At 38.7% G+C, this 23,791-nt stretch overlaps 1 protein-coding gene across 16 annotated transcripts in view; it reads right to left on the reverse strand.

Annotated features, from left to right (window-relative positions):
* LOC117223829 (protein muscleblind-like) overlaps window positions 1-23,791 on the reverse strand; it is a 609,735-nt gene that overhangs the window by 549,452 nt on the left and 36,492 nt on the right. For all 16 annotated transcript variants that reach the window (XR_013034909.1, XM_076526702.1, XM_076526705.1 and 13 more), the window contains exons 3-4: window positions 21,783-23,658; window positions 18,067-18,393 (exon numbers count right to left, since the gene is read on the reverse strand). Coding sequence is in view for 15 of the 16 variants with exons in the window: in XM_076526702.1 (XP_076382817.1) it covers window positions 18,067-18,252 (186 nt within the window). In the remaining variant the exon portion in view is untranslated. The remainder of the gene's footprint in view (window positions 1-18,066; window positions 18,394-21,782; window positions 23,659-23,791) is intronic.

Genomic DNA, 23,791 nt, shown 5'->3' on the forward strand with positions numbered 1-23,791 from the left:
TTCAGTCCAGTTTGTATACGGAGTGTTTACTGGAAATTGAAAGAAATCTGTAGTCATAAATAATAAAAATAACCCGACTTTAGTAGTTATCATCGTGGAGAAGTCATTTTGTCAAAAAATTAAATTAAACTAAATTACTGAGTTACTAAATTACCGAATTGCTGAATTACTAAATTACTAAACTAAATTAAATTAAACTTTCGTGTGTAATATGCTAAAAATATGCGTTTATGATAGAAACGAGGAAGTTTCCGCGATCCAGTTACCAAATTATTCAGTCCAGTTTGTATACGGAGTGTTTACTGGAAATTGAAAGAAATCTGTAGTCATAAATAATAATAATAACCCGACTTTAGTATTTATCATCGTGGAGAAGCCATTTTGTCAAAAAATTAAATTAAACTAAATTACTGAGTTACTAAATTACCGAATTGCTGAATTACTAAATTACTGAACTAAATTAAATTAAATTTTCGAGTGTAATATACTAAAAATATGCGTTTAAAATATATGCGTTTATGATAGAAACGAGGAAGTTTTCGCGATCCAGTTACCAAATTATTCAGTCCAGTTTGTATACGGAGTGTTTACTGGAAATTGAAAGAAATCTGTAGTCATAAATAATAAAAATAACCCGACTTTAGTAGTTATCATCGTGGAGAAGCCATTTTGTCAAAAAATTAAATTAAACTAGATTACTGAGTTACTAAATTACCGAATTGCTGAATTACTAAATTACTAAACTAAATGAAATTAAATTTTCGAGTGTAATATGCTAAAAATATGCATTTAAAATAAATGCGTTTATGATAGAAACAAGAAAGTTTTTGTATACGAATGGAATTTCGAAATATTGATCTGTTATTTTGAACGTATCGAGGTTATTAAAGGAAGAATTCAATTTCCATTCGTCTTCTGCTTCTTATAATTGATCCAGCCATTTTTTGTTTTGCACAAATAACCACTATCTAGTGATAACCAAATCCGTATTCCTCTTATCAATTTGTTATACTCTTCTAAAAATATTAAAATACTGTCTTTAAAATCCACGCTTTTCACACTATTCGGAGGAAAAGCTTGTGCAAGAAATCTTAAATGTTAAAGTTCTTAAATTATTAATATATTTTAGTTACTTAGACGAAGCCGTCGGATAATTGTTCGTACAATTTTAATTGGAATTGTCTTCTCTAACGTTCTTTGCTGTTAAAAGAATGCAGAAACTGTCAGTGCTCTTATTCCAAATTTCAACCGCTATTATCATCTTCAAAGCGATTAGAACACCATACAGGATGAAGTCAATTATACGCGGGCATTCCAGAACTGTGAATCAATTTTTAAACCTATCTCCACTTCGTTGTTGAAAAAAAAAATTCACGTTATTCGATTCTCTCGTTGCAGATGCTATTCTACGTGCATACAAAATGAAACGGATTCGAATTTAACCCCTTAACGTGCACGCTCGAGTTAACTCGAGCGCGCTAAACTGGCCAAACTGTGCACACTCGAGATAATTCGAGCGGCGTTGTACTTTATGTTGCTACAATTTTTCACACTCGAATGCAATCGAGAATTGAAAATAACAATGTGAAAGCAAAAAAAAACAATCGTTTTATTGATATTTATCATTTACATGGGATTGTAAGCTCTCCCTGTACTTTTCGGTAGATTGTAAAACCATACTTATTTCAGTTTTTAAACGTGTATATACTTTTAATGAGCGTTTTGAATCGAGGATTGTGATTTAAAAACAAAAAAATGGGCCTCATACTAGGCACCTTTATCTTACGATTCGTGCAGAAGAAATACGGTAAAGCGGGACGAATGGCGAGCGAGAGGCGACAGTCGGTGTTTATGTTAAATTTCGTTATCGCGAACATTATCCACAACCTACTGTTGTAGAATGAGAAAGTCCCTGAAGTGGTGGCGCAAATCAATTCGTACATTCTCTACAAACATGTAAAAAGGCAGAGAAACGAACAGCCAGTTACACGTTTGAACTTTCGCAAAATTTTGCTCAACAAATTGAGAGGAGATTTTCGTCAATCACGAGATAGATCTTCAAGTTCGACGACCAACTCTGACGAAATTCGTCTAAACGGGAAACTGCGTGTAACTGTTACTGGCACAAAGAAAGATTGCAAAGTTTGTTCGAGTCGAAGCAAACCAGATGGAAGACACGAGACGACCTGTTTCTGCGATACATGTCCAGATAAACCAAGAATGCATCTTGGTCAATGTTTTATAAACTATCGCACCGAACGAAACTACAAATCATAATTTTTGTAAAATTATGTTCATAAGAGTATGAATATAGATAAACCAACGAAACATAACGTTTTTGTAAGATAATTTATATGTAAGATCATTTCATTGTACCATATAAGACACTCGACATCTTTGCAAAAATCGCCTCGTCCTGCTACCTGACTCTGCCGAAAAAGTCGTCGTCCGCTAAGGGTTAAAGAAAGGTCGAAGCCGATAAATTTCGCGGAAACCGTGATACCGCGGAGATGCTGTTACAACGAACGGAACGTTTTGTTCCGCGGGACGCTTTCGCACGCGAATACGTCGTTTCGTATTTTAGTCTCGCGTTAACGGACGCGACAGGTGTAGGAGGGTAAGAGAAAGGGAAGAGGGACACCATGATGACGATGACGCCGATAGCAGTAGCAGTGGCTGCGACAGTAGCAGCTGTTAACTATGTTTTTCGTGTCCGGTGCCGTGAAACGCGTCGCGCGTCCCGTCGCGCCGCACCGCGTCACCTATCTCTCTCTCTCTCCCCTCTGTACGAGTACACCAACACGATTTTCTGATCCCGTCACGGAAATACGACACTGTCGTTGCCCGGTGAATCCCGCGAGAATCTAAAGTTACTGTGACCGACCCGATGGAACCGTCGGTGCCTTTCTTCCTAGCCGGTGGAATCCGCGTGAAAGTTCTCCGCCATTCCCGTGTCATGCCCACTGCCATAATTCCTCGATTTACGAAAGCAATGGAGCCTAAGCATCCGAATACAGGCGATATCCGAACATTATCCACGGAGAGCACCTTTTTCACGGCAAAAATCCCTGTGCGGAATGCCTTCTACACGTGGACGGCTCAGAGGCCAATCAGTGTAAATCTATTAAACTTAAAGTTTAGGTAAATAAGGATTTTGCAAATTAGCTGGAAAAGTATAATAAAGCCGCACTAGTAATGCGAAACACGCAAATGAACTTAACCGGAAGAGAAATCAATGAAAAATGTCAAGGTTATTTTAGGAAAAACAATTTCCTCTGAATTATTTTGTTCAGTCGTTCCATGGTCGATGCGAGTGCTGTTATCTATTGTTTATTTCTGAAGACATCGACTGCATTGATTTATCGACCCTAAGATCCTATTACGAAGGTGTGTTTGCACTGCGTAACTGATTTTCAACGAAACGTGGACTTACACTGATTGGATTCTGAACCCTCCATACCTGTTCGTACCATGTTTCTTGCTAAAGCTCGATAAAATTCTTGTTTGCACGGAAGAATTTATGTAATTTTGCAGCTTAAACGATGCAGGATCCGTGAATATTCAACGCGTTGATTGCCGAATATCCATTCCCAAGAAATTCTTCGGAATCAGAGTGATTAAAACATTGAAACTGAAACTGTTAAGTTAGAATCTATCATACCACTACTGCAATCCTTTTGCTGTCTAAGAATTCTAAAAGCGTTCGATTCGTTCCAGCAGATCGCAATGAAAATTACTATCTAAACCTGGTCGAAGGACAGTGTCAACCCATGTACGTCCTCTAAGATCTAACCGAATCATCTTGATCTCCAATTAATCGGGTAAATTAAATTCGCTATTTGAAAAGTGGCCGTGATCCATTATCCAAGAAAATTCTTTATTCTTACCAAAATATTTTAATCTTAACCCGAGAAAGATAACCTACGTCGCAGAGGCGCCTGCGAAATAAACAACTGACTGCACCGTGGATGACGCAAAGACTGGAAGCACCCACTTTGACAAGGCATGTGCGAAGCAACATTGAAAATATTCTTCCAAAATCTGCTGTACAGGCTTCCACAGATGATGAAGAAGAACCCTCAGCCAAAAAAAGGCGTTATTGCAGTCTTTGCACGTCTAAAAAGAAAAGAATGTCAAAGATGACCTGTGCCAAATGCAAAAAGACAGTTTGTGGTGAACACAAGAAAGACGTTTGTCATGACTGTCTCTAAAGAAATTTTTTATAATATTATAGTTTATATATAGTGTATAACTATATATAGTTACACTGATTATATTATAGTCTACTAGTTTGTAAGGATAAAACACTATTTTTTGTGATATTTTACGGGATTTGTTCCCATAAACCGAAGACTGTTGATTTTTGTTAATTTTTCATAGAGGTCTAGTGATTTAAGTTTAAAATTACTTAAAATATAAAAAAATATAATATAAATGCATTTTATTTTTACAATAATGCCAAACCTTTAAAATGACTAGATTAACTTAAATAAATATCCATTGTTAGTATAAAATTGACGCCTTAGAAAAGCATGCGCCTCTGAAGCGTATGGTTATCTTTTACGTACGTTGTCATATGGTTATCTTTCTAGGGTTAATATTATCGTGACGAGCAATTTAGTTGTATTACGAACCTAAACAGTTTAAGCTCCGGCAGGAACGTTCATTAATTAAACGAACTCACAAATGTGTATCGACATGAAATCGATAAAAACTTTGCGCGTATCGATTACATCCGATGTGAAATATTCGCTGAACTTTTCTATGCAAGTTTTTTGTTCGTCGTTAATAAACCATGCACGCGATGGCTTAAAAAAATCCGAACAGATGATTTTTATTTGATAGTTAACCATGGAGTCGTAAACTCTGCAGTTAGAAATATTAATTAGCTCTGTTAAAAATGCAGAGTTTTTCGTTCCCCTTATTACGCAATTAAATATACTATTAAACGAATATATGGGTACCATAGGAGACGTGCACGCAGCAACACTAAACCCGCGTGATAAAATGTTATGAATTATGTTATAAATGTGTAAGCTCCTAATGAGTTGAGTAAGCCAGAATCGCTGCTTGACAGCTATTAGGCTGCACGCTGTAAGAGGAACATATGGGAGCATAAGAAGTTCGATCTCTGCTTGCAGCGTGCAGAGTCTAATAACCGTCACCTAACGATTTAGGCTCACTTCGCTCTGCTCAGCAGCTCACAAATTTACAACATAATTTATAACACTTTGGAATAATAAGTGGCTTGAGGATGATATCTCGTGGAACTCGTTTAACCAAATGCCAACGTGTCGTTAAAAAAGACAGTTATAAATAAGCATCGTTTAATAATATGAATTTTGGTTTGCAGTATCCCTCGTCATTCGACCTACAAAAAATTAGTTTGCATCATACGATATTTTCTTGCGTGCCAATAATATTTGCAACGGCACGTTTTCAACTGATTAAACTCTTTATGAAATATTTCAGTATTGCGAGATAGAGGAAACATTCTCCATAATTAAATGAAATTGTCCGGACAGGCAATAACAGGAGTGGTACATACCTTGTCTCGTCTATCTACAGAGTGTTCAAAATAACTTGGTTATACTCTGAATATTTTACATGTTTCTGGTAATGCGAAGAAATATTGGAGTGAAATATTTTTTGATTTCAATGGCCAAATGTTACGATCGTATCAGATCGTTGCTAAGTTTTCTGCATTCAAGTTCACGCGAAGGTCGTGGTATTACAAGTCACTGGATTGGTTTCGTCCCCGGCTATTGTGTCATAATGAGAAAAGATATAAATTCTCATTTAGAGAAACATCGATGGAATTAAAATCGCGAAAAAATGTTTAAACCGAATATAATGTCTCCCTCTGACATTTCCTTCCTACTATCCAAAACATTGAAGTGTTCAAAGTGATCAATACGCTCTGGATTTCACGTGTTTACGATGAAAATAATTAAAAATTATTTGAAACAGTGGGCAAATTAAAATAATTCAAGATTATCGATGTTTTATTATCAACCTGTACAAATTATAAAAGAAAAAATTGACATCTATATTGCAATTGATGTAAAACATTTTTATTTTGCATGAAAATTCGCGATCTAGTGACCAAATTATTCAGTTCAGCTTGCATACGGAGTAGTGATTGGAAATTGAAAGAAATCTGTAGTCATCGTGTAGTCAGTATTTATCATCGTGGAGAAGTCATTTTGTCAAAAAGTTAAATTAAACTAGATTACTGAGTTACTAAATTACCGAATTGCTGAATTACTAAATTACTAAACTAAATTAAATTAAACTTTCGTGTGTAATATGCTAAAAATATGCGTTTAAAATATATGCGTTTATGATAGAAACGAGGAAGTTTTCGCGATCTAGTTACCAAATTATTCAGTCCAGTTTGTATACGGAGTGTTTACTGGTAATTGAAAGAAATCTGTAGTCACAAATAATAAAAATAACCCGACTTTAGTAGTTATCATCGTGGAGAAGTCATTTTGTCAAAAAATTAAATTAAACTAAATTACTAAGTTACTAAATTACCGAATTGCTGAATTACTAAATTACTGAACTAAATGAAATTAAATTTTCGAGTGTAATATACTAAAAAAAATATGTTCGCCATAAAATGGCTCCAGAGACAGAAATGGCTTCGCTGCACATGTTACCAGGCGCGTGTTTAATAAAGAAACGTAACGTTAAAATATATTTTTGACTTGATAATATTCTCTGGTTGGTGTCGAAACGAAAATCCACTAATCTACTGCAGTCTAACTTCAAACGTGGAACAAGGGTAAAATCATTTTGGGCATAGAAAGCGGATTCCTAAACCACAGCGGTCGCATGCGAACCGGCACGAAAGGATGAAAGGGGAGGAAAACGCGTCGATCGGCGTTGGTGTCCGTATGCCTATCAGCCGGCGGGTCACTGCGAGAGGTAACGAGCGAAGAAGGAAGAAAGAAGAAAGAAAGTCGAATCGTCGCCGGGACGTGACGGACCGATAAAACAGTCACACTCGGCTCGACTCCGCTCCGCTCCGCTTTGCTCGACTCCGCTTTGCCCGGCGCGGCGAGACTTTTCGACGGGGATCCCGCGACATCTGCCACCGAGAAATGGCTGGCACCCGATGTCGTTCTCCGGCGAGCGTAAAACGCTTGACAGTTAAATTAATTGAAAGTTTTAAGGTAATTGGAATCGATAACGGTGAGGTGAGTAAGAGCTGCCGACCTCCGGACGCACTGGTCCGACTCGAAGGAAGGGTTCGGTCGCCGAGTGCCGCATTTCACGGCAAGGGAAGAAGATTCGTGGAACAACCGACAGCTCTTTCTAACCCGGTGATATTCTCCTCCTTGAGCACAAACCAGTCGATATTGTATAGGATCCAAAACGGAGAATGGTACGAAGTGCGACGATTAAACCGACCGTCCGCTTTAATATCCTGTCCCCATCCAATTGGTCTAATTGGAATCGAACGTGGACGAATTTCCCAAGGACTGGCAGATCGTAATGTTCTTTCTGCGTATATGATCGAGGGGGTCGCTTTAGAACCATTTAGGACCGTCATGGATCTTCCCCGGTTCGTTCTAATTACTAATATTAAACAGGAGAACACATTAGAGTCGGAGTTAGAGTTGGCCAGCTGGGAAAACAGAGGTAGATAGGCAGGTAGAGGTAACCATAGCACGCGAGTGCCTCCCTTGCGCTGCTTTTCGACTGTTCAAAGAACCACAGAATCTGATTGTTGCACGTGCGCGTTGCTCAACAACGATAGCGGACGAAGACGTAGCATACTCGCGCGCGGACTCAACTTTGTGCGAGTCGATTGTGAATAAGAAGAACGACACTTTATACCGGATAGTCCATTTATCGTAACTTGAGCGATAAAGAGTGGTGACTGTAACTGTACAGGATGAGGCATTCAAACTTTTATACCTTCATTTTTCTTGTAAACTGCATGTTGTTTGATATGGAGTGTTTTGAGTTTTCTACCAGTAATGTGCAACATTTTTAATCACTCGAAAGTCTATTGAATACAGAATAAAATGTTACTTATTAATTAATAACAAAATAACATTAAAGCGATCCTCATGTTTTGATAAAAAGAAAGCAGCACAACATAAATGCATAAAATCTATAATCTATAAATTCATAAAAATATCTATGATGAAATTTAATAATTGTTTCTGCCTAAATAAGACGAAAATTTTGATTATTCTCTTTAATACGATTTCGCCAATTTTATGTTTTTATTTATTAAGAATATCCAACTGCATGGATTTTGAATTTCTATCAAGTAAAACGAATACTATACCGCTGTGAAACAATTCAAACGCCGAGATTGCGAACGATACACTATTGTATATCTCCATCAATACTATATTTTTACAAAATATGTTTTCTATTTTTCAGAATGTACAGCGACTCAAAAATTTTAGCAAAATATTTAGCAAATATGTTCAACAACGTGTTCTATTCCGTTGTTAGTTGTTATTGAACGCGAAAATACAAAATTTTAGTTCGAATATAAGCGACCGCCGAATTTCAAAGTCGAAACGATTTTCGAAGCGGAATAGAATGGCTGAACTACCAAAGCATTTCCGTGACCCTATCGTGAACCCGAAGCAGAAAACAATATAGACGAAAGTTGCACCCCTCTTGGGAAATGTCATACAACCGTCAGCAACTTTAGACACATCTACACACCTAATCTTACGCGACCTGACGGAAACACGTTACGTTCAACACAAATTTTGGACTTCTCCATGTGACTACTGAACCGAACAGCGAGCGAAAATTAAGATTATGAGCAGACTGCGGATCTTTACGGAAAATAAAACCGTAGATTGCAACAAGCAGAAGTCAGTCAGACAAAATTCTTACTCCTCTTTCTGAACCTTATTAAGTTGAAATTAATCCATAGCTATTTTTAAATACCTTAAATCTTTCTATTATTTTGATCTGTTCGTGCTCATTTTTATGGTAAGTGCATAAATTCTGCAGTTCAATTATGACTATAGTGTCGCACCCAGGATTAAACGAGGTTATTTAAGAGCACAAAAGAATAAAATAATTCAACTATATTACGAGTTGAGAAATCATTGTAACCTTCTAACTATTTTACTCTCGAGACTGTGAGCTAACGAGAGGCATTTGTGAACCCACAAAATTAAAAAGTTATGAAAATTTACACGCATGTAGATTATGCCTAATACAGTCGTGATCTTTTTCAATGCTGATAGGCGGTTTGAAGAAATGAAAACAATGCATCGAAAAATTTTCATATTTTCTTTCGTGAAATATCTCAAAAACAGCAAATGGTGCTTTCAAAAAAGAATTGCCCACAAAAACCCGACCGTGGTTAACAATTTAACAAAACAAGATCTTTGAATATCGGGTTTCAGATGTCTGTTTAGCCGAATTGGTAGGACGGAATGAAAATAAAACATCGTCAAGTCACTTAAGTCAACTTGTAGCCACTTAGAGCCTGATTTGTCTGCAATCAGAGCGAATAGATATAAAATAATTGATTAGAATAAATTCGCCGTACTTTACATCGCTTCGATCTCCAACATTTCAGAGCTTCAACTTAACGATGTGTAAACGATATTATCGATATATCAAGTTACCGGTAACGTATCGATATCCTCGATATCTATCGTAGACGGTATCGATAATCACGCCTCGAACGCGGCGATTCCATTATCTCCTACAAATTCTGTCACATAAAATCCAACCGCGAGAAGATTCATGGTCACCGATATCATTCGACTCGCGAACACGAGCGCAAATATTTCGGTGCGCGCGACTTCCTTATAATTTTGCGAAAAGTATCACGCTCGGCGAGCTAGACCCTCGGGACGATGCTCTATTAAAACACGGGAGATTTTCGCGTAGAAGTCGGTCCCGCGATAGCCCCGTAAAAGTTTCGGCAATTTAGTTTTGCAAACACCGGCTCGCTTTGGTCCGCGCTAAATGGGCGTGTAAATAGGCAGTACGCGAACGATAACGGACGCGGAAGGTTCGCGAACGATTCCCCGGGGCTCTCGATGAGTGTATAAGCGAAACTTGTGCACGTGGAGAGGCGCGAACCAATATTACCCCGAAGAAATATTAGCAATAAACCATCGCATTATATACACCGGGCTTTGTTCGACCGCGCTACTCCGTTTCTGTGCCACTCCGTTCTGCGCCACGCCACGTTATGCCATGCCACGCTATGCCACGCTACGCCACGCTATGCCACGCTATGCCACGCTATGCCACGCTACGCCACGCTATGCCACGCTACGCCACGCCATACCGCACCGCGCCGCACCGCGCCATGCGGCCAACCATCCCGCCGCCTCTCCGCGCCGACTTCTCTATAACAGAGTCTGGCTCTCGTTTCTTGCGTCGGGCCGCACCGCCGTTTCTACGGCAGAAGTGCGGCTCTCCTTACGCTCCGCCGATGAAATAAAGGCTCATTTTTCGGCTCCGGAATAAAAGGGGAACCGGCTATGGCCGTTTCGTATGTCTATTGTCCTCGTTTAACGTTCAAGTATCGTCCGGGCGAAAGCTAGATTAATTTGCCCCACGGAAGAAACTCATAGCCTAAAATCGGAGCCATTCTTTCCCGGCTATCGGGGAAGGAATAGCTAAGGGGCTGAAGTAACGATCCTCTTGGTTCTTATATTATCCTTCTTGGGCAATCGTGCGAATTACATGCACTTAAGTACCAAGATATTGCGGTATCACGCGAGTTAACTTAATTTTTGCAGTACTTGGACCGCTCTCGGCGAAGTTTCCGACGGATGTTATACAGAGCAGACCTCGAAATATTTTAAATAACCGAAACAATATTTCGGATAACGTGTTATCTTATTTTAGAATGATCGTGTGATAATTATTTGTGACAATTGTAATTATTTGCTTCGCGTCTGGCGCATTTCGCAGCCTCGCTGACAGTTCTGCAAGACAATAGGACCGATCTGATTACATCGAATGATTATTCGATGAGACACACTTCTCAGAAGAATAACATCCCTCTGTCGTCTTCTGCGCCAGTGGAACGATTAATTTCTTTCGCGACGATATTAGACGTGCCCCGATAGTATTTTAACCCTTTTAGCACCGAGCGAAAGAAGCGTACCTAGGCGAAGAATACTGGGCCGAATCGGCGAATTTGTAGAGGTTTGCGAAAATGCTCGTAAAAACCAAAGTAGGCGTGATATTTACAAAATTCAAAAAGCAGCATATTGCGAAAGGAATGGAGAATAAATCAATACCAATGAAGTTTCGATATTTGTTAAAAATCATAAGAATAACATAAGTATAAGACAATAAAAATCGTACAAAGTAATTTCTCTTTTTCGAAACGTAATTGCACATAGAACAAATCAACATGTCCAGAAATTGGTACGTAAAAAATAAATCGAAATATTCTATTGGTTTGGATATGTTCGGTGGCAAATGTTTAGGGCCGGGTATTTCCGAAAATAACGGGCGCGGGTTATATTGGCTATCGTTTTCAACATTTACTTTCCTGAAATTCGTGAAAGATTCACTCTGGCATATACAGACCCTCGGCACGAAACAACATAAGATATAACAAAAAGTTGATCTAATAAACATTTTTTCACTTGTGTTGCATCGAATATGAACCATTTTAACATTTTATGAAGTTATACTTAAACACAGATCTTTTGTGATGAGTATAATAAGGCTCTAACAGAGGCGCAACGATATATCGTCGTTGGTATTTTTGGCGAGTGCACCGAACGACGATATATCGTTAAATCCAACTAGGCGTTTTTATTAGTTTTACTGGTTTGTAAATCGTCGTTGTATTGTAAAATTGTATCGTCGTTCGGTGCTAAAAGGGTTAATTCTTTCACACCTTGAAACGTCCTAGCAAAATTCAGTTTCTTCGAATATAGTATACCAAAAATGAATTTTGGAAACTAATAAAAAATACAACAAACCAGTAAACCTAATAAAAACGCCTAGTTGGAATTAATTTAGAATGCTTGATTTAACGATTCGTACATTACGTTTGAAACTTAACGAACGTGGCACAGATTGGAATTTGATTGCAATAGTTTCATGTTTCTTTCGCTTTTGTTATTTATCGTGTTCTATCGATGCTCGACGTACGATATTTGTCGTTAGTTCGGCGAGCGATGGTTGTCGTGTTCCGATTGGTTTGCGAGCGTGTCTGAAATCGTCTTAGTTGGAGGAGTGGATAACCGTCAGCGGAACTAGCGTCTTGTTGCCTCGTGTTGTCAATGTCGTGATTTATTCGTGAAGAGTCTTCGTTTAGGTCTGTCTCAAGTGATGTTCGCATGTTTGGATCGTGATTGAGGCCTCAAGAGAATTTGTAATACTTGATCTTCTAGCTGGCCGCAGTGATGCATGTTCACATTTTGCTTCGCATGCACATATGTATATTTGCATATTTGAACGTTGAACAAAATCTGTTCTTGCGTTTGAAATCGTTCGAAATCTATCGATGTGAAACGGAGTGTTGCGAAAGCTGCACAACATTGGGTGTTCTTCGTCCCATCGAAGATTACCTCATAGATAAGTGAGCCGTTTATTTTGAAAGTGGCCTAAGTCATTTTTCAAAAACACCGAGCTAGCTATTTTAATATTCACATTTCTACGTTATACATATAATTTCATGTCAGCAAAACTGAAAGAACGCAGTGACCCTTAGGAACACAAAAACATTATACCACCATGTCATCAATTAGCAATATTTTTAAATTTATTAAAACGTAAAAACCTTAAATATCTGGATTTTCAAATAAATGGACTCAGGCCACTTTCAAAATAAACGGCTCAAATGTATGTTAATGTACGAACTACAGTCGTTAGTCTTGTGTGGAATACATTTCATAAATCTGAATGCAAATCGTTAGCTTTTTCATTGGAAGGAAATTTGCAAGTACGTATGAAGACGTTGGAACTGTTAAAATTCGTACGGAAATTCAAATTAGAACGAAAATTGATTTACGATGTTAAATGTTTCATTGATCGGTTCTACGATATCATTATACTATATATTGATACATAAAATCCTTGACTCAGTTATGAAGGGTTGAAAGAGGTTTCAAAATGCATTATGTGATTTCTGGAATCATTCATGATATCGAAAAGATAAAAGGATGATATAAAAACGAAACAAAGACCTGCGTAAATCCTTCACACTTTCATGTGTAAAAAATTACTTCCGAAGATATTTGCGGACACGTCTATAACCTTCGTATAGTGTTGGATGACCCAAACCGTATTTTAGACTTACACAGAACTTTTTTAATCCCCATCGCAGTCAAATTTATCGACTTCGCTTATTTGTACTTAATAAATTTTTATTTTACGTTTTCACATTGACACATCGCGTGTCGAAACTCAACTCCAATCATTTGCACAATATTAAAATCATTTAACTAATGAAACCGAAATTAGAAAGTTTATGATTTACCATAGAAGATATTAGTTTAACCGTTCGTGTTCCAAAAATCCTAACAACATTCAGTATATTAAAATGAAAATAAATTTTAAATCCTAGTTAAAAATTATTGTCGCCCACGCGCGACCGACGCGACACTCAACGTGTTAATTATGTAATCCTTCAGCAGTTTTCAAAGACATGCACGTATTTTCGTAGTCGAAACTAGAGACCATTGATGCAGATTTTTATGAACACCGTAGAAGGGCTGAACAGGGTTCACCCTGAATTCGTGTTTGAAACGTGCCAATTTATTTGGTTAAAATATTGATTTCGTCAGACCGAACGTAATCTGTTAACAAAACGCTGCTATCAGGCTAATTGATCGTATTTAAAGTAGTACCAGAGGTCCGACCAAGTATCCTGATCGAGTACAAACGAGTGCACGTCGGGAAAACGTGAATGCAGACCGAGGCTACGTTTCTATGGACGATTTCTGTTCAGTTGGAGCGATTAAACGTAACGAGTGCCGCTATTGAGTAAGAACGCGTGAGGAGCAAACGAGGCAAAGAGATGGCCGAGGATCGACGGACAACGCGGCCTTTCAACCAGGTCCCAACGACATTAATAGCTTCCAGAATTAAACGACGGACTCAGCTACGTGGCTCGACTCGCGTACTGTCGTATACATCATTGTCGACGTTGACGTACGTCGTCGTCGCACGCAGTATGCGGCTCTCTATCGTCGTGGCGGCCGACAGCGAGAATAATCTAGCCGTTTAATCAGCGGATCGAATTTTATTTTCCGGATGAAATCGACTATTGAGTCGAGGAAAAAATCGCCCTGCTTAGGCTTGGATAAAGCTCGTTTATCTCCAAACAAAAAAGGAACCCTTTTATCGTGCTGCATAATATAGATGCTGCAATAGTAGAACGTGTTTTCTTGCAATTACTGTGATCGTGATCGATTTAGCGAATGTTCAGGGTGCCCGATTCTAATCTATAAGTACAAATAACTCGTTAATTACACGCTATATAAAAAATGTTTCCCACAAAAATCAAGTGATTTCAGGGGGAGGGGGGGTACAAAATGACATAAATGTTTCTCCAAACGGAGAAATTTTTTAATACGCTTATCGATTCAGTTCATCATTCTGAACGAAAAAATATTGGCCCACGCATGATAAAAAGTTCTTCGTTTGCGAGATATTTGAGCGCAAATATTGCAAAGTGGTGGTCGTACCAATATTGACTGTTTTAAGATGACACCGACTTCGAGGAATATTTTCGAGCGAACATTTGAACACTCGAGTGTTCCTTCCGAGCGTTTATTTAAGTTCGTTGAGAAAGTTAAATTGCATTACGTTATTGTTCAATGTATTGATAAGAAACATTGCACTTGACTTTGTTCCATTGCTACTTAACGCTTCAAAAGCTTCGACAATTCGCAAGATGTTGATACGGCCTTGTAATGTTTGCACTCAAATATCTCGTGAACTCATAATTTTTTGATCCGTCCAATATGTTTTTCCGGAATGGCGAACTGAATCGATATTAGTATGTTCAAAATTGTACGATTCCGTTTGGAAAAAAAACGAAGTTGTCCTTTGTTTGCCCTGCGCGCGTCCACTCGCAAAAAAATCAATCATGTCATCCCTCTTGAAACCATGTAATTTTTGCAGTAAACATTTTTTACACAGTGTGTGACCGACGAGGTATTTTTATTTATAGATTAAAATCGGACACCCTGCACATAAACAGTCTCCACGATTTTGTTGCAGTCCGATTGGTTGACAGCTCGCAGCTGTCGTGTCGATGGGCGCAAAAGGGGACGGAGATAAGTGAATTACAAACTTTCTGCATTTACAGTGTACTTAAATTTAGATTAACAGCTTAACCGGTTGAGAACTCTCGGTCAAAGTCGGATCAGGACTTCTGAATGGCCGAATTAAATCGCGCCCGCCTAGAGAATTTTTCTAGGAATTAAACGAATACTCGAATAATTAACGCTTTCGATGTTGAGTAAAATTAAAAGGTGTAATCAGAGGAATTTTTTATATAATCTTTAAAAATTAGAATTTTGTGAAATGCAATATTTTATCGTGTAGCCGACAAGGTACCGTTAAACTTTTGTCGCAAATATTTCTTGTCAGATTATAATGGAAGTGCTTGAAAAAATATCTGCAAAAATTAAGGAAAACACTTAGGCAGCATTATAAATGTGAATAGTTTCCCGGAATCTGATGTACGATTCGGTTCAAGGTGAGCCTATCAGAAATTACGAAGACCGAGATACTTGTCGGAGGAAATATTGACTTCGCATTAAATGAAACAGCCGCGCCCCGCTCGTAACGTCTTCCTCCGCTTTATCTAATCGCTTCACGTCATCGGACAATAAAGTACCTATCTACGAACGGTCCGATTATTAACGAAAGTTTTTTCAATTTTTGCTTAACGATCCCACTTTCAGTTCTAATTCGTCAAACTCGAGCTCCCGTTTTTCATATTCCCCCCCGTTGAGTAATTGTCGCTATTAATAACTACAAACTCGATCCACGAATTCAATATCTTCGAAGGAGGGACATTCGATCGAGCCGCGCCCAGCTCGTGTCTTTTTTCGTTCCTTCCGTTTAATCGCACCCCCATCCCGCGTGTACTCGCGTCTGTTTGCTCTTCGTCACTCGGGCAAATTTATACGGTGACAGTTTTATTAAAGACGGACCGATGTCCCTTATTTGTTACTCGAGATCGAACAAACTCTGGAAGTTTTAATAAATGTCCCGATGCGCGTTTGGAAACTTCGTCGGTACCAAATATCTTGCGAACTACGAAACTACGCGAGTTCGGACGCCTCCGTAACACTTTATCTGACAAACTAGTTTTCTAATAGTCCTTTTAGAGGCGAAAATCGATAGTTGAGCATTCGTTGAAATATTTGAAAGCGACATCGAGCGATTCTCATCAATAATTCAACTTATTTGGATTATTATAGTGTAACAACTTTTCCCGATGTTGTTGTATAGAACAAAATTATCGTGCTTAACTAAATATTAAAAAGCCTATTAACCAGTTAACTATTTTCGACGAGTATAGCAGTTAAGAAAATATGGAGGCAATCACAAAGATATCGCAACAGCTAATTAGTTAATAAGCTTCTGGTGTTAACCCTTCAACCGCGATCAACGTGGAACCCGGCGTTCTGAATATTTTGTAAAATTTACCGTGCGAAATATTATTTGAATTTAGGTGCGTTTTGTTACTTACAATAATCATATTTCCTGAAAATGTAACACAATATTAATGCAAATTTTTATTTCCTTTTCGTTTTTGTTTCCCTTTTTATATCTTTTTTTAATCGAACTCTTAGGACGCATCTGCATAACAAAAATCCAACCGTGGTTAGAGAATTATTGTTAAGGTAGGAAGTAAAATTTAACAAAACTTTCAAAGTGAATTTATCACATGAATTTATCAATATGTAACATTTATTACATAAGATGTTCATTTTATCTTGAGTTTTATCTCTGTTACGCCTGATTTTAGATTAAACTGTGCACGTAAAGAATTGCATAATTGCATTGCATGAATATAAAGGCAAGATCATTTTAAGTCGAGCTTTCAAGATCACTTTCAATTGTTTAAATGCGACAGTATATTTTCGTTAATACAATATTGTAGCTCAGGAAAAAATGAACTTGGAAACTGAATTAAAAATGACCTTGAAAAAAAATATTGTCCTACCTTTTACATTCGTCCCTCGAAATCATGCAATTTGTCACCTACACATTTTTTTCAAACATCAAGCATAACACAGAATAGACTAACCAATTTTTGAATACCTACTAGTCGATTGCTCAAATTAGTAATCGGCCGGTTAAATAATTCCAAAATAGCTTAGGTCCGGAGAACGACAAGTTAATGCGACGAATTAATGATCAAATACTCTCGGCGTGATAATACTAGTACGGTGTAATAAAATTGAAATTCTATCGTTAGAAGCATCATGCAGTGTTTCCTCGTTATGCACGTGCCATCTATTTGTATTCGGCAGGCATCGAGTATCAAGAATGAACAGCGTTTCCGATTTCAGGGTCTGCAGCTATCGCTGTTTATGTAATCCCTCTTAAACGAATGTCGAACCCGTACGTCTCGAGGTTCTAATGATACACCGCAAACGTGGTGTGTATGTAACACGAAATCCATTAAAAAATCAGATATTATTATTAGACCACGGATATTGCGCATTTGTGACAAAAATTAGCAATTTGCAGCAGTAGGAAAATTCAAGGAAATTTCAAGTATATCCATACATTGATTTCGACCCGCAAAACTGATCAAAGCAAGAAGTATCCAACTGTCTCGAAACAAGCGCAGACATTTTTGCACTCTGCATAAAGATCCGCAGTGAAATCATTACGCTACCATAACCAGAGAGCTTACAGTAAAAAGAACTGAGAATCTACCAGTGCATCTTGATATCAAGGTCGAGAAATGATTCGGACTTCGATGCAGCTGCAAGACCGAAATGATAAAGACCCGTTGTTGCAACCTCATCTTTATCGATGAAGTGTAACGGACATATTCAATGGTGGTCGCATTATATCCACGTCTATAGACTCGATTATACAATGGCTAATTACCTTGATACTGTCGTAGCAAGCAGTGACCCGTCCGTTCTGCACCTCGACGTTAGCTGGCGGATGAGCGAACTTGCACTCCGTGTCGGGCCTGGTGCACTTGTTGCGCTGGAACTCTCTGCAAACCTCTAGCTGCAGCCACCGGGAGTCCTTGCCGTTCAGTAGGTTATTCATGTTGACCATTGCCATACTTCCTTCCAGTCCTGGAAGACCACGAGACTCCTCCTTAGCCGGGGCACACGCTTTCGAGCGACTTCAATTTATCCTCTTCCTTCGCTGGCCTGTTCTCGGCGTAGCGTTGGCCTGTTCGTTCACGTTCGCTCGCACCAGCTGATCTTGCCAAGGATATATAATGTGTTTTCGTTTATTCTGACCGGGCTCTCGATTTGCCGGCACTTGCGGGACTTTCGCAGAATTCAAATTCTAACCGTTTTTTCTTTTTCAATCTACGTGTTCGTAGAAAACCCGTGCAGAGTTGGGCATTAGTCGAACTGTTTCGAATAAATACTTGTCTAAGATAATTGTGAATTGTTTTTAGTCGAATATTTTCGTTGAATAACGAACATTCATTAGCCGTCATCAATTATTCTATCTATTTATTCGAATAAGTTATCCGCATAAAGATTGTAAAATGATAGGAATAATAATGCGAATAATTGTTGATTGTTTTTGTTTTTATGCAATTTTGTAAGAATATATTTATGCGAATACAATTCAGGTTCAGTTCAATTTCAACTATTTATAGAATTATAAAACGGCCGATGCATCTAGTTACGCATCAGTAATCAATCTACTCAAAAGTAACAAACTTTCCGATGCAACATTTGCAAAAGAGTTAATTGAAAAAAGAAATATAACACTTTATATTCTATCGATTTTATTTAAATCGATTAACTGCCGTGTGAATGCCTGCACGAATAAATTCTTATTCGAATGAAATCTTATTCGGATAAATTTGTATTCGATTGGATATTTATTCGATAGTGTCGAACAAAATTGCATTCGTTATCTTAATCTCTTATCCGTCATCCAAATAAAATTTTGCCCAACTCTGCTCCTGTATAACGTGATAACGCGTTAACTGTAGAGGTGCGCGAGTACTCGGATATCGTGTCGAATATTGATCGATCTTTTAAACTCAGTGGCGTTAGAATATTTTAAATTGCTCAAAAATCTCTTTTCGAAGTCATCCGTACGAAAATTACGAGTTACTTGAAAAAAGATCCGAATGGCTCGAATACTCGTACTTTATTTAACGCGTTTTATAATTTGCTCAGATTTGAAAATTAATTTTTGAGGTAAGTCTCTATTATAAGGATGTTGAAAAAGTAATCGATATCGTACATCTTAACTTCTCGATTTAAAAAAAAAATTTGATTAAATGAAATACTTGAATTTTGATCTTTGAGGCTGTCGACGTGGCAATCAAAGAGTTAATAAAGCATGATGTTACATAGTACTTGATAGCCCGACATACAATACAAATGTAAATATTTAAATACTTCGAGCAACTCGAATATTTTCGAGTAACTTGAAAATTCGGGATCTGTTCGAAAGTACTCGAGGAACTCGAAAATTTTCGAGCTAAAATTTCATGTTCAAGTACTTCGAAATCTTAGAAATGCTTTTCGAACAGTTCGTAGATTCCGAATAACTTGAAAAATTCGAACACTCGACACGACTATAATAATCGAACCAAGCATCTCTCGGTTCGTGCAATCTCAGTACTCGCATACCTCTACTTATGCGTTCTACGAATTCGTGTTACACGATAATTCTACTCTTGACGTAAATTCAACGGCAGAAATAATCCAGCAGAAATAATCTAGCAGAAAACGGAAAAACACTTCTGTAGCGCGAATCGTTAATCACTGTCCGAATCGATCAAAATTACGTTCTAACGTTCTCCGTTCCAGTGTACTAGTAAATTCTCCCTAATTGACGCTCAGATTGTATATAATTTGGAAAAAAGAGATACGACTATTCGAGCCTTACCGTTCGTTTTTATAAAAACGAGAAGAATCGATTAACAACTATAAAAACGAGTCGCAAGACTCGAATAATCGTATCTCCTCTTCCCAAATTGTCCATATTTTTGTGCACAATCTGAACGTCAATCAGGGAGAATTTATTGTAATTATCTGTTCGTTTTCATGTATTTTAATTTTACTGTACAAGAATTTATGTTGCAGGAACTCGTGTTACACGGGAATCTACTGTACGGAACTTGTAAATTAACTCGATTCGTTGCAGAATCGAAAACACTCCTTTTGTTAGGATAAGTAATTTGATTTGATGTGCTGTATCGAATTTATGTTTATTCCACGCATTATTTCGTTCGTGAATTTGGAACACAAGCTCTGAATTCATTCACGGTTTACGCGATATCTCGTATGGTAATTGATCAAATGATTTGAAACTTTTACGTGCACGTTGCTTGCAAAATCACTCCGATCTCTTTTTCGTAATAATATATTACAGATGAAAGTTTTAACAATGATCTAAACAACTTTTAACAAATTATCTATTTCTTGTACGAAATGAATTAGCATCTCTGTCAAAATATCGATGCCTATTGAGTAACGTTTGTATAGCACATTTTATTTATTTTATACTTGAAACATCAAACAATGAAATCAACGGATAATGACTTGAAATCATTGTGCATAAATCAGTTTGCGGATCATTTAAAATTTGAGATTTTTCATTCATAAAGTTGAACAAATGACAGAGTTATAACGGAAATAAACATTCAATTCTATTATCATAGTCTTTACGAATCTAAAGAAATTACAGTTTGGACTGCGAACATACTTTCTCAACACATCAAACAAGAATAAAGAAAGTGAAAAAAGTTGCGATTGAAGAAAATACAGAATCGAGTGAAGTTCGTTCAATTTCGAGCACATCAAAAGGCGTTTCTTAAATATTCTTCAAAAATACATAAACCGAACAGAAACTGGAAGAGTTATTAGCAATCTACACATTAAGCATTGTCATCTTCTGTTCTTAAATCGATTGATGTCAACGCGTAAATAAAAAGACTGCCTCGAAGCAAATGGTTCAAAATTACTCGGCGTGAAAAGATATACCCGATTAAAAGACTGCGGTACACTAATTTTAGGTGTGAAGGTAACTGATAAGTAGACTCCGGATTTTCGTGCAATTAAGATAAAAATTACTACGCGGAACACTAAACGACGAAGACATAAGAAGAATTTTCAAATATTCTTTCATTCTCCTCGTTTTATTTTATTTTTTTAAGAGAACGAATATACTTTTATTGAATTACTGTTCTTTACAATTGAGCGAGTTAGAATCGTAGGCCAAATTTATTGTTAAGATAATTTAGAGTTAAGTTGATTCATAGTAACTTTATCTGACGTGTATTTTTGACACAAGATTTGTAATCTTTTTACAAGATTACATTTTAAGACACAATTTTCGAAAATGTGACTTACTATGATTCCGATCCTCTCAATTGATTCAGACTAGTTTGATGTTGCGCAAAGATCCGCAGTCTACGGACGAAGCTGTGAAATACTGAAACATCGCGAAGCACTAGAATTTCTCAAGAGAAATAACAAAAACCGTCTTTGAGGACGACAACGCGACGCGAGCGTTGCAACTCCGCGAAAGGGAACACCGAACTGGTAACTTATGTATGCCCGAAATCCCGCAAGTGCCCGGAGGATTGATACAATGATAAATGTTGGTACCTTTGGAAGATTGTCTTCGCGTAGCGTGCGATCTTATTGTTCCATGAACGTGTCTCTTGTCAAGCCGTTGGTCTTCCAGATCACTGTATCTTCCGTGTAGGCGGTGGCGGTGGCGGCGACGACGACGACGAACCGTAAAACTCGCGTAACCGTACAACGACGACGACGACGACGACGACGACGACGACGGCGACGACGACGACGAAGTGAACAAAGGTAACTAGGGAGTGAATAAACTCGCGTGGATCAGACCCGTCGTATTCTTCTTGAACTTGCCTACTATTCGTTGTCGCGTATATTATCGAACACCGTGTTTAAAGGCTCGGGATTGTCGGAGACTTCTCGCCTCGCGATTCTAAACTATTCTTAGACCGTGCGATATCACCGTTGTTATCGGCTGCTCGCTCTTTATCGCACGCAGAGTTTGCGTTATCGACCGGAGCGGTTAGTCGCTACAAAGAGACAGTGCAGCTTAGCTTGCCGAGTTAGCGGTTAGCTAGACAGCGAAGACAGTGAGAAAGAGAAAGAGTAGCCGGTGTCGTTTCTGCCCTCCGTGTATTTTTATTTTTATTTATTTGTTTATTTATTTATTTTTTTTGGTCACTGATTCTTTTCTTCCCTTCTACTTCCAGCGTTACGGTCTCGGACTTGGATGACGATGTTCACACCGTGGCAGCGCAGGCGTTCGAGCAAGATTACAGCGATTGCGATTGACGGAAGAGGAACGTGCTTCTCCTCGGAGAACTGGGAGAATTTCACCGAGAAAGTAAGCGAAGAGGTAAAAAGGCGTTCTATCGACAGCGATTAGGCTCTTGCTTCGATATACTGCTTTTTCTTTTTGCTTTGCTTTGCTCTTTATTGTTTTATTTAGGCGATGCTTGCGGCTTCCGTTGACCAAGAAGATCGTGGATCCTTCCTGATTCCCTTTACCGATCTCTCGATCTTCCTTTATCCAGCAGCACACTGTTATATCTTCTCGCAATGCACGTCGTAGGAGCTTTAGAAGGCGCGTAGTAGCAACCAGAGCGTAGTAGTTTTTTGGGCAAAGCTTGAAAGCCTTTCAAAGCTAAACGTCGACCACGGGGAGCGTGTGTACGTATATACGTGTATCTGTATTCTGTGTACGTGTGTCTAATGTATGTGCTCTCTAGGCGCAAATTTGTTTTCTTTGATCGATATATAGAGCTGGCTGTTGCTGGCTGCCCGCGTCGGAGTTTTTATTACGTAGAGACGGATATCTCTGCGCGCGCGCGCGCGCGCGTCTATGTATGTATGCGTTGGTACTGTATGCACGTATGCACGTGGACGTGTGTGTTTCGTAAAGCCGGTCGTGGTGTCCTTAAAGCCGGTTCTGAAGCGTGTGTTCTCGTGTGTAGTGTCTACTGGACCAGGAAGTAGAGGACTAAAGACTCCGTGAAGGTAGAGAACGGATCTAGAAAGGAGAGTTCTCGAATGTTGGAAAGCTGAGCCTAGCTATCCTTCGACGGGCCAGGGGGATGGAAGTAGACGACGACGACGAAGAAGAAGGGATAGACCGTTGTTCCCCTGAAGAAGGAGCCGAAGAAGGAGGCTGGTAAAGAGAGTAAGCAAGGCGGTAGGCGACAAAGCGGGTAAAAAGGCAAGGGTAGAAAGGTCCGGTTCTACGTTTGGGTCGTGAATTCTCGGGGTCGGGCCGGGTCGTTGCGGATTGGACGAAGGGGGAACGGGAGGAGACACGGAGACGGTAAAAGAGAAAGACAGAAAAGGGGTGAGGTTCGGTGGGGGGAAGGGGGATTGCGAGTTAGCGAGTGACGTTGCGTTTCCGTTCCTCGGATTTACGTCATTTATTCGGCGCACTCCTGGTTCCTCCCGCGGTCGAACTCCGGATTCTGCTGTTCTGGAAACATACCAAAAGCGAAAACTCGCGTTACTGCGGATGCAAAGGCTTAAAATGCTTCTTGTTTTCGGGGCGGGGGCATGGGGCATGGGGCATGGGCCACGCGGCAGAGGGCACAGTGAGAGTGAAAGAG

Source organism: Megalopta genalis, chromosome 15 (genome assembly GCF_051020955.1).
Source record: "Megalopta genalis isolate 19385.01 chromosome 15, iyMegGena1_principal, whole genome shotgun sequence".
In the NCBI taxonomy this organism is placed as follows: Eukaryota; Metazoa; Arthropoda; class Insecta; order Hymenoptera; family Halictidae; genus Megalopta; species Megalopta genalis.